Source organism: Gallus gallus, chromosome 6 (genome assembly GCF_016699485.2).
Source record: "Gallus gallus isolate bGalGal1 chromosome 6, bGalGal1.mat.broiler.GRCg7b, whole genome shotgun sequence".
Classification (NCBI taxonomy): Eukaryota; Metazoa; Chordata; class Aves; order Galliformes; family Phasianidae; genus Gallus; species Gallus gallus.
Window position 1 is genome coordinate 28,718,113 of NC_052537.1, and position 12,854 is coordinate 28,730,966.

Genomic DNA, 12,854 nt, shown 5'->3' on the forward strand with positions numbered 1-12,854 from the left:
AGCAGCACAGGGCTGGTCCCACACTGTGCTGGCCTGCTGCCACCCCAACCAGGAGCTGCCTGTGCTTCGCTCTCAGCTCTGTGCTGAAAACACTGAGATTATACAGCTGCACCGATGGGAGCAAAAAAGGAGGACTCCTGCAAACAGCAGTGTGGTTATAGGGCCACAACACACTCCTTCCAACCACAGCTGCCTGCATCCAGCAGTATAATGGAGTTACAAAGCAAATGAGAACTTGGCTTAAATTCCCCTCAGAAATCTTTACACTGCTTTTACCTTTGTCTATAGCCATATAGGAAGCAAACCCCCCTCACGTTTTCATTATTTCTTTCTACTTAAAGCTAATTTAGTTAATTTTTTCTTGCTAGCATCTAGTGAAGTAGGAATTGCAAATTCCATGTTTTTTGGATAAAGAGCAGCTAATAATTCAGGCAGAGAGGGAGCAATGAGTCCTACAGAGGTGAAGTCAGTTGCTCTGACCTAACCCATGCTACGTTAATGAAGATTAATGCTAAACCACTGATGTACTACTAAGCATATTAGCTCGGACTGATCTTCAGCACTGGCAGTGAGTTGGCCCACAGCAAACAGAAATAGGAAGCCAGCAGTTAAGACAACTTTAAATGTTTGAATACTTAAAAATGGCACAGTGATTAAATAGGAATAGAGATGCTGTAAGCAAGCAGGGGAGAAAGACTTGGTTCTAATTAACTGTTCCTTCTCCTCTTCTTTTTTGTCATTGCACAATTACAGAACCAAAGACATTTAGGCCCTAACATTGGTAGTTGTTCTTACTCCAGCACAAAACCAGCACTCAGCTATTTTCAGAAGCACATTTATCCCTAGCATAATAAATACTGAAACAACAAAATCACACGAACCTTTCCTGCTGTGCCACTTGCTGTGAATCCTGGAGCAAGACAGGTGAGAACATCTGCTTGCATTTAATGGGTGAGCAGTGAAAAGCAACTTTGTTCTGCTAAAGCTGAACTAAGCAATTACCTCTTCAACACCTGCAACCGTTGCAGGACCCAAAGCACAACAGCACTGTCACTGCAGCGGAAGGTAGAGAAGCAAGTAGCTTCCCTAATACAAGCGAGAGAGAGAACACTTTAAGCTGGGAGCACAGCTCATGCACAAGCCCTCGCTGTGTAACAGCAGGGTACCAGCAAGGCACTGTGCAGCCAGGAGGAAAGCTGGGTTTCCCACTTGGTGACAGTAATTGTTAGAGAGGCTCTGCAAGTGCAGAAGCCCAGGGGATGGCAGCTTAGCTGTGCTTGGCTGAGCCTTACCAGCCACACGTGACCCTTCGTGTGGAACTCCAGCTGAGCACCAGCAGCACAATGGGTTTGCAACCAATCTCTGGAGGTGCTGAAAAGCACCTGAGAGACAGAGGCTGCTCCCAGGGTGACAGCTTGATCTTGATTACATGCTCAGGCCACAAAGCACACAGCACAGTGCCTATTAATCTCTACTATAAAACCGCAAAGTTGTCTCCATAAGAATGAGATTTCAAGGAGGGAGAAACATGGCCTCCTGCAAATCTGAATTGGATCAAGACACTGGGATCACATGCTTCTCAAAAACAACTAATAATGCAACAAACAGACAAATATCAGTGCACTCCATTAGGCTCTTAGCTGACCATCTGTGATCACAGAAACAGAAGATCACATAGCCACATGGCAGGTGGGCTCAAGCACCTAGATTCTTCACAACATTCATAAAAACCTCCAAAAAGTTTCCAAAATATGCTTTGGCAAACTGTTCCTCCACTTCTCTGCATCTACAGAAAGTCAAGTTATGCAGTTATGCAAACTAGATCTTCCCCACTGCAAATGCAGCTAATCTCATTCTGTGCTTCCCAGTACAATGCAGAACATCTCTATTTGACAACCCCTTACACACCCGATGGTTGACTAAATCCCTCACTTATCTCTACTCTTCTGGATTAAGTCCATCTAATTCTATTAATATTTCCTCAAAAGTCTTCTCACCTAAACTTGTTATTCTCACTGCCTTCTACTGGTTTTCTTCATGTTTATCAGAATCTTTCCTGAAACGTGCTATCCAAAACCTCAGGCAGTACCCAGCATAGGTCTCTTCAGTAACAAAGAGCCATCTCCCCTGCTGTACACATATCCTGCTAATGCATTCCAGGATAAGAATAGATTTTTTTGCAGCAGTTTCGTGAAATCGATTTCTATTTATATTGTGAAAAGTATCATTATTCTTCATGTGCTTTACTGGAGGACTGGTAGTTATTTTCCGTCTCTTATCTGTGCAAGTCCAACATTCCAGATCTGTATTCGTTGAAGTTCAGCTGCACGATTTCAAATCACATCGCTGATTGATCGGGACCATTCTGAATTCAGATACCGTTCTGCAGGAGAATGACATAATGCTCATAGCCCTGGATTACCACAGACTTTTAAGGCATACTCCATATTCCATCACATAAGTCAACTTTATAAAGACAGTACTAGAGGGATTGAGGCCAGGAGAGACCACTCACTTGAAGCAATCCATCTGAAAAGCTATCAAGAAGCAGAGCCACCTTATCTGAAGCACACAAGTAGCCTGCACAGCATGTGCCAGCATCTAAAGAACGAGTGCCAGCTACTGTGATACCAACAGAACGTGGACTTTTCTCTCTCACATCACCACTTGCCAGACTCAACATTGCTTAGCTCTAGACACTTTACAGACTCATACAGCACTATTAAAATTCTATGGCCATCGGTCATATCAAATACATATGTTGCAGGGAGCTCCTTAAAACACCACTAGCAGATAGGACAAAGATTAAAACATTTTTCAATTTGCATCTTCCTTGTTTTCCTCCAGGTAACAACAGAGACTGGTAACAAAGAAACTTCAGGGAGATCTTGGCACTAAGCATGGAAAATGGCCATGTGGCACAAAACAACACCTATTTCCCTGGGGACTGACAGCATGGGTATTGTATTCCAGTTTTCTTACTATAACACCCCAAGAAAACCCTACTGATGCAAGCAAGATGACGTGTTGGATCATAGAGTGGATTCATTCAAATGCTTATGCTGCAGCTACTATTTTATAATTGGACCTTCTATATCAGGTCTGTACAGCCAGGAATTCTCAAGGGCACCACACCTCCTTATGGTTCCTCACTTAACCATGTGGATCTCTGTCCCTGCAAAGATACACACATTACACACAGACCCTTACCACAAGTCCCCATTTTTCACAGTGTCTCTGTGCATTATAAATGTTCCTGTAACAGTCCAATCTGCTCCCTGGCTCACCACTTTTCTGCTTTCATGTACTCTGAACTCCCCCACCTCCTCATTCTCCCAACTTCCTTCTGTCTTCTTTTACACCCAACCAATCCAAGACAAGCAGTCACTCTCACAAGCATTGCTTTAAATTAAGACTGTTATATAAACAGTTACTAAACTCATGCAGGAGGTCGGTTAGATAATATGGCACGTATCTCCTTTCCCTCAGGTGTATGCCACTGCTGAATCAAACAGAATTCAGGCTGGAGGAAAAGACGAAAGGCTGCATATGGGATCAAGTACAACTACAGAAGACAGCATGTCAGACAAGAAGCAACACCATACAGCTCCAAGTCAACTTTCTCTTTGAAATTCCCCTGCTATTTTGCAACCAGCTTTCAACTTTGCTTGTCTCGAATAGCAGACGTTTTTCCACAGCCTTCTTTGCATGGGAGTCCTGCTTCCAGAGACTCCCAGCCACATGTTTAAGTAGGTCTTCTTAGCTAGCACAGGTCTGCCTGCTCAGAACCACCATGCTGGCAATTCTCCCTGGGAAGCAGCCCCTCTCCACCTCTCCTGGAACCAGGAGTGAAGGCTGCTTAGCAAATGTTGCTGGCCAAATGAAACCCAGGACTCGCACTCTGCATTTACCTTACAGTGATTTGAAATCTCTTTTGACTGTTAAGTTTTCTTCAGTTTTAAACTACCCCTAACTGCCTACATCATGCCACCATTTAACCTGTGTGATGCTCCAGCCTTTCCCTTATGAAACCAACAGTGTCATGCTGAGTGATAAGCATATCACAGGTTAAATCCCTGAGACTCCAAATACTCAATTCCTGAATACTAGATAGCTCTGCACTTGTGAGAAGATTCCTGACCTTCCAAAACCCTAAGAAATGGGCCTTTCCTGGTGGTTATAATTCCACTTATGAGGAGCAAGCAAAATACTAGTTGAGTCTCCAAATGATTTGGATGGGGTGACTTCTAATCTTTATTTGTAAAGCCAAATACAGACAGCAAGCTGTCTTTCAGGAACATATATAAGCTGCTAAATCTTCTGGTACTTGAAGCACCCTAATCCTCAAGCAGTCACATGGCCTAAGAAATGGCTTCATGCGTTTTCTATCTTAAAGTCACAATACAGCTTTTACAGCCAGGACCTTTTCAGTAAGCATTTCACTAATTCTGTTTTAAGCAGCTGATTCTGACTCCACTTACACTGCAACGTAAGCAAAGCTGAGGCATCAGATACCTGGCAACTTCTCAGTGTTAGCCACACCATTGGAAAGCAGGACCATAACATCCATCCTATTGAACAGTGGCACCCAAACTGTAGGATGACAAAATAATGCTAACAGAACCTGCCTCAGTACCTTTCTAAAAGCTCATAGATAAGTGAAGAATTGCACAACTGTGTATTTCTAGAGAGATCTACCTCCCATACAAATTAGAAGAAAACTGCAAAAAAGATGGCAACAAACAGAGCATTTCTTTGGAGTCCCATGTGGACTGACCATACACTCAATCACTGCTCATTCCATTCTCTATTTGAAATTCACAAAACTTTACAAAAAACTCCTCAAGTGTCTGTGGAATTTTTCTCCAGAATGCCAGCGTGAAACACTGGAGGGTGGCAAGGCTGAATGATACCTCTTTTTTTCAGGTTCACAGATACGTGACATATATTAATGTACTTAAATATTTATGTCTTATTTATATTTTTAAATTTACAAGCAATAAGATGAACAGGGAAAGACCTTTAAGCTTCTCTTCCAATTCAGAAATTAGGCAGCTTTGATCGAAACTACTTGGCAATAGGTTTAAAACAAAAGGGAATAGAGTTTCACAAAACCCTGAGGAAAGGTCTGGAACACTCCACCATATGATGCTGTACTTTCAAAAGGTGTATTTCTAACTCGAGTACCTCAGCATATTAATGCCTCCTTCTTCCCTAGATAGTCACATAGAGAGAGATGAGCCTGAATCCATTTTTTTTTTTTTACTACTCAGATTCTACTTCTAAAAATAAGTAAATAAATTCTTGTCCTCTCTTGTTGGTAACTAAAAATATTTCTGCACACCTGTCACAAAGCATCTTGTTGCTACACAAAAAAGAAGCTAGCTGTAAAGCAATTAAATCTGTATACTGAACAAAAGTCATGCTCTGATGCCAGTCCTCACTTACCCAGATCCTCAGGACCACCAAATAACCGCTCGCACAAGTAGTAGTCATCTGGATTCAAGTAGGGCAGTTGCTTCAGTAAGCTCTGCTTCGGAATGAGATACAGGACCTCTGCAATATCCCCATCCTCAATAACTGACATCCTTCTGACTGAATTTCTGTATTTCACTTTTTCCAGCACCAGTTCTTTACTTTTACTCGATCCACACAGCTTCCCGAAGCTGTTTAGGATGGGGAAAGATGGCATTTCTATTGGGAAGAAGTTACGGAAAGCAACCCGTAGTGCACAATCAGCCTACCACTGTGGCACACTGTCCTTATCAATCCTTCTCTTTTTCTCTTATCCAGCAAAGGGGATTAAGGAAGATATATTTTTAGTGATTATCTTCAAGAGATTATGACAGTATGCTTCATCAGGTGACTGCCATCTAAAACTATTGTAATCAGTTGCTACTCATCCCTGGGAATGCAAAAGTCTGAAGCAAAACCATAAAGAGTATTTGAAAAATCAGATTAATATTCAGGACAAGAGAAAGAATTTATCTGAGGTACGTAAGAGGATTAGTTGCAAAACAAACAAACAAAAAACTCTCGCTCTGATAAAAATCTTATTAGGGAGGAATCATCATCGTAAGCTACAAATGCACATCTGTGCTTTTAATCTACCATGCCCCCATTTTGATGCCAGGTCTGCACGTGTGCTACGGACAAAAGGTTACAGTAAAGGTAGAGCATGCTCGTCTCTGATGGAGTGTATAAAGGCTGGCTGACTCTACTTCATAAGCAGATTTCCTTGGAGAAATCCTGCCCGCAGCTTTCACTGACTATTACACACAAAAGCACTTAAGCTTTCCCCTAACTATTCATGACTGGCTCACCAGCTCTTCCCTTCCACTTTCCTGTATAGCTGACAGGAGAAGCTCTGCAGATACTGTGCCAACTCTTCCTGCTTCACTTACAAGAAGTATTTACCTTAATCCAATTCCAGTGGCTTGCTAATCTAATCATCTAATGAATATTTCTCCCTGGGCAAAGGCAGAGTTAATCATCAACTGGGCTCTGGAAAGTCACAGGAAATTCCAAAGCAAAAGATAAAAGGGAATGAAAAAGTAAACCACATTCATCATGTGGAACAGGGAGTTACAGGTGGACCCCAGACAAGTCCTTGCTCGGGGCCATCCTCAGATTCTGTATTCTGCTGCATTCCCTGAGACAACAGTCAGCCCAGGCTGCCAATTCCCCTTAACAAGCAGAAGTTGGATACAGCTACAGAATGGCTTGGTACAGTAATTGCACTGTTGCCTGGAAGGCTTTTGCTAAATCTGAAGGTGAAAAACTCTTCCTCTCAGACCCAGCGTTCAAGCTCTATGTACTGATGGGAACAGGCTTGGAAGAGAAGACTGCTTTACTTACTGTTTTATAAAGAACAGACCACCTCACAGACTCAGCCTTCCATCACCTACTATCACACCGTTTTCCTTCCCCGTGAGGTGACTTGCCTTTCATTGTATAAGTACCAGGACTTTTCTGTCATATCAAGAAACCCAAAAATCACAGTTCAACAGGCAGATCTCATCTCCCAAAGTAACCACAGCTGCTGCTCCTTCAGCTGAAGGTGGATCACCACTTTGTGCTTAAAGCAGAGGGCTGACTCACAGCAGAGCGCATTCATGTCTCAGTGTAGCAAAGCAGAACTGGCAAAGATGTCAGTGGGGTACACACATCTGGCAAAAGCAGTGCCAATTACCCAACCTCACCAACACTTCGAGGAGGACTTTGCCCTGGGTAGGTAGGTGAAGCAAGAGCACTGCTGGCCTGACATAACTCTGCCGGCACTTTAATTCTCAGAGGGCTGGCAGGTGAGCTCTGCAGTAACTTTATCAATTCCTGCAACAGTTGTGACAGTTTGTTTACCTAAAACGTAGTAGAAAAGCCTGTCCTTCATTGACTGCACAGACCTGAGTGACTGCCAGCTCTGCTCTAGCCAGGTTGATTGCCACCTTTCAGCAATGCATACCTAGACAGTCATTGTGCCCACTAATGCAAGATGTACCCAACCGGTATGATCTGTTGTGTGGTGCTCGTCAGAAGAAACTGCACTCCTTTCCCACAGTCATACACCATAAAAGACATATGAAGCCTCTACTGGTGCTTTTAACCATGTGTGGAGATGTTTCTGTATGTTTACCCTCCTGGATAACACTGAATCACCACCTGGCCTCCTTCCAGCATAAAAATTCATGGGATTAGTGGGGGGGGTACATGGGTATACTTCAGTTTAGGCAAGCATGTCACCATAGAAACATTCAGCACACTAATTATTGGAAATAAGGTCACCCTTCTCAGAGGCTACTCCACTGATCTCCCCTTCCTGGCTGACTACTGCTGTCAGTGTCTGAGACAACCTTGTGCATTAGGATTTGGCTTCAGCCAGAATCAAAAAAGACAGTGGCAAGCTCCTACTGCTTATGTTAAGACCCTAAGATTAAATGGAAGAGATTGATTTCTAATGCCCTTGCTGAAGGGAAACAGAAGCATAAGGACGCAACTTAGTCCTCATGTTTCTCAGGAGCCGTGGGTGCCCAACCCAGAAGTAGCACTGAAATCTCCTCAGCATCTGCCAAGTATTAAAATATTCTAAAATGACTGCCAATTCAAAGCCATGCCTCCTCCGAGCACACAGTGTTGGGGCTTGAGTCTTCACAGAGCACAGCTGCACGTACCATCACTTTTCAGACTGACATTTCTCAGGGGACTGGATATGAGACAGAAATTAGGCAAATTAGTTACTGTAAATATTTGATCTCATTACTAGTTTTATAAATATTTTAATTATAAATGCTTCCTTTCATCTCTAGACCATTTCCTGTTCAACCCTGCCTCACTTTGCTGAAACTACAGGCTGCCCTGTGGCAAAAATACACAACCAGGATTACACTGCTCTACTAATGTTACTAGAACAGAGGTAACAGCAAACTTTGACTGCAATCATTAGATAAACAGCACAACAAGTAGCAAGCACCTGCTATAGGATTCTGCTGAAAAACAGCACAAATTAGAGACCAAGGGCTAAAATAGCTGAAGAGAGCCCTCCCATCTGAGCTACATTCAGAGTTAAACTGGTCATTTAGCTCAGTAGAGGACAGAAATGTGCTGTCCTTAATAGCTTTTGTCATCACAATTAAACTTCCTGCTGATAGATTTCAGTGCGATTTTATTCTTGTACTGAAAAACAAACAAAACTAAATCAGTCAATCATCGTAGTTCAGCAAAACCTACCTGCAAAGGAAAAACAGAAATAAAAACACAGACAATAAGGTAAAACAAAGAAATCTTCCTTTTTCCTCCTCATATCACTTCAGAGGATAACACACCACATACAGAGGTAGATAGCCCCAAATAACACTTTAAGATAAAGAAAACAGCAAGAGGGAAAGCAAAAGACCGAGTTCTCACACGGAAAGGAAACAAAAGCTTTCCACTTCTTGCACAATGACGCCATGCATGCAGCTTGGTTTTCCACCTTTGGCACAAACAAATCGCTTACAGGGTGACAGACACTCAGCTATTCACTGTAAGCTTGACAAAACAGTTCCGTGACATAACGCACACCAAATAATCCACATGCACATCTGATTTGGTTTACCTAAATGTCCAAAACAGGCAGTCATCTTCCGCGCATACTGACACAAGCCATTCTCACCGTAGGGTTCCTCCCCAAGCACCTGTTCACTCATTGCTTCAGAAGGAGCTGCCTTTCTCTGCAGAACCAACCAACTACTGCCTGCTTGGGACTGATAAGGCTACAGTGCTTTCTCTTCCAGTTTATCTCCATTAATAATTCAGACACTATATAGAATTTGCTGAGCTCTGAGAACCGGCAGTGCAAAGCTACTTTGTGGCTTTTGAAGTAATCATGTTTTAGTCCTTAAAAAGGTATCTCAGGTTATTAGATTCCAATAGTTTACAGCTATTATTTTCAAAATGCAATAAAATCCATGCTCCTTCTGCACAATGTGAAATATTATTGGGAAGGTGTTCAGGTCAGTGAGATATTTAAAATAGCCATCCAGCGCAAACACAAAAATAGAATGACCACCATTACTGAAAGGTGATCACACACTCCAGCAGCAGACAAGTCCACTGTTGGCAGAGCACTTCTAGTCCCTCATACGTGCGTCCCCCCACAATGCTGGGGATGAAAAGCAATAAAAAGAGCCCACACATAAACATCACTTCCTGTCACTTCCTTGCACAACACGTTTCAGAAGAAATGAGGCACAACAGCCACAGACAACAGCTCCAACTCCCTCACTGGAGCATGAAGCCAATCTAATGACACTGCTATCTTCACCTGCCTAACATGAACAGGCAATGAGAAATCCAAAAAGCAACCCACCATGTGCATTGGCAAAGGACACACACACAACCCACACTGCTTCCACTGGAAAGTGTGGGGAAGTGGTTCTATCTCAACAATAAAACAAATGGTCAAAAGATGGGAATAAAACAAACGAGAACTGACTCCACAGTCCTCTGGGCCAACTGCAGTGGTAGAGCTCATGTCTTTGTCCCTCTTTTGCAAGTGCATCTGGATGTCAATTTAACAACAGATCAAAAGCCTAGTCATTCGTGTTTGATATTACTTCAACCATTGCCTGTCTATAAAAGCATAAATATTCCTAAGAAATAACTCAGAGGTGTTGCTGGTTTTCATAGCTACCAGCTATGAAGGATCCATATATGAATTTTACATCCATAGGTCTATAGTTCATCAGTTTCAACCACGAGGCTTACGCATGACTTAGGTAAGATCATCTCTGAGAGAATTAACACAAAAAAATATACAGAACAGCTCTGTAATGGCAATAATAGAGTAGAGCGGCTAACTAAAAAGGGCTAAAGTGAGATCAAAGGTAAAGTGATTGGTGTTAGCTGAGCAACCCAATTAAGCACTAGCCTTCCATATAGGTTGCTACGTCAAGATTTCCTCTTCACTGTTATAACTGACATTTAACTAATAAATTAGCTAATTCTATCCAAAACACCTGTTTGTGCAGTACACACATATACATAATACAGTGCTGAAGAACCACTACGAAATCTATGAATGTCTATACCAAAGGGTAGAAACAAGCCTAAATACTGAAGATGAGGAAGCCATGTTTGCATTATCTTTTACTACATCAAATTTGAAGTTTTTGGAAGTCCATCTAGGGATCTCCAAGGTGATGCAATGCAAACTGGATTACTATGTTGGAACAGCAAGATTTGCATACAAAAGCTATTCTGTTAAACTAATTCAGAAATAAGAAAGCAAATATTATTTCTTGATTTGTTTTTGGTGTTCATTGCAAAATACATACAAAATGCTGCTTTATGCTCTATGCCTTCTGTACAATACACAAACAAGACTAAAAAAGAAAACACAGCTCTATCTCGGACTTAACTAAGACCACATGGTAACAATTTCCTTTCCCAGCTGATGACATTTGCAAAATCTTTCAGCTGAATTAAAGCATTGTGCTCAGCTTCCTGTTATCAACCATGTATGATAACTTTCATGGCACATGAGCCTTAAATAACAAAAGACAAGCTTTGCAGTGCATTGTAAAGCTGGACAGACAGCATAACAGGCTCTTGAGAAAGCTTTTCCCTTTGCTGTACATTCCAAAACTGAATCTGACTCACTTCCCTAAGCCCCAGCATCCCCCAGGTTTATCCTTCAGTGAAGCAATGCCTGTTAAGATAACGCATACAGAAACATAAAAACAATGCTCTTGAGATTAAATCTAATCAAGCTCTTTCTTGGATAAGCCCACCATGTGCAATTATCAGCACTGAAACAGTATACAAAAAAAATCAATCATCAAATGAAATATTTACATGATATTGGGGGAAAATATAGACAGTGCTTTGCTAACTGTCAATTACCTCTGAAAGCCTTAAAAAACCCAAATAAAAGGTACACATCCACTGGAAATGAAAGAACAGCTCAAATCGATTTCATAACTGCTGGGTTTCTATATTGGACAAGCCACCATCACTAAGAATACTGCAAATAAATTACTTGTTTTAAGAAGTCATCTGTGAAGCTGATGTACTCTTTTTACAGTTCTGTGTAAAGAAAAAAAAATAACTTCCCATGTAGTTCATAAACTCACCAACTGAAACCCTTTAAAAAAATCGACTACAAGTATCAAAAAGGATTGAAAAGCAGAAAGTTGTCAATCTTCTGCAGAAAACTTGCATCTACTGACTTCCATTATAAAAACTGTTTCTCTTACCAGGCTGGCCTTCCAGTACTTTAAGGGAGCATATAAACAGGAAGGGGGGTGGCTGTTTACAAGGGTGGATAGATGATAGGACAAGGGGGAACAGTCTTAAACTGAGAGGGGGAGGTTTAGGGATAGATATTAGGAGGAAGTTTTCACACAGAGGGTGGTGACACATTGGAACAGGTTGCCCAAGGAGGTTGTGGATGCTCCATCCCTGGAGGCATTCAAGGCCAGGCTGGATGTGGCTCTGGGCAGCCTGGTCTGGTGGTTGGCGACCCTGCACATAGCAGGGGGGTTGAAACCAGATGATCATTGTGGTCCTTTTCAACCCAGGCCATTCTATGATATGATATGAAATGTAAAGCAGAGACATGCAACTGAAACCTCAATCTGTGATGCAAAATGGCCAGTTTCTGGAAGCAGAAAGCTGAGAGTTCTTATATTCAAAACTGGAACTGGTTCGACACAGGAACAAAATTAAGAGGCATTTTTCTGAGACTTCAAGTGCACACTGTCCTGTCCACCACTCAGAAATGAAGTGCTGTTTTGGTCATCCTGCACCTGCAATACTGGTTTATTTCTTTTGTTATTGACTGAAGGCAATAGGTAAGATGTTACATTAAGGTAAGTACTGATCCCTGAAATCCACTTATAGCATTTAATGCTATCACAGCTACCAGATAATCTTCTTCCTCAATCAGTTATTCAAATTATTAATAAACAGTTTGACTAATAATAAGAAAGTAAGACTGACAAGCTACAGTGCCAGCCTGGAACGTGAGAAGCACACAGGCCTTGCTCTCCCACAGCCCTCCTGTTCATCCCTATGCCAGACCCACAGTCTGCCACCACTGCTCCCCATGTTGCTCCCTGTCCCTAAAGGCACCTGCAGCAGTGGGTATGGTAAGGACTGCAGCATTCAGATTCTCTGATAATGGAAGGTACAAAAGCAGCACAGATACTGAAAATCTTAGGAAGTATCTGCACAGCATTAAAAAAGGAGGTCACATAAAGCATAGCTGAGTGCTTTCCTTGATCTTAATTACCTTCCAATTTAATTACTACGTTTCTTAATGATTTTCCAATAGATTGCAGCCATTATTTAACACCAGAAGTCCTTATTTCCCTGCA

The 12,854-nt window shown here is 41.9% G+C and overlaps 1 protein-coding gene across 14 annotated transcripts in view; it reads right to left on the reverse strand.

The window, feature by feature from the left end:
* ABLIM1 (actin binding LIM protein 1) overlaps window positions 1–12,854 on the reverse strand; it is a 182,314-nt gene that overhangs the window by 112,006 nt on the left and 57,454 nt on the right. The window contains exon 1 of one of the 14 annotated variants that reach the window (XM_046942949.1): window positions 5,449–9,164. The exons of the other annotated variants lie outside the window; for them this stretch is intronic. Within the exon in view, the coding sequence (XP_046798905.1) occupies window positions 5,449–5,692 (244 nt within the window). The 5' untranslated portion in view covers window positions 5,693–9,164. Of the gene's footprint in view, window positions 1–5,448; window positions 9,165–12,854 lie in introns of those variants that run through there. 14 annotated transcript variants of the gene reach the window in all.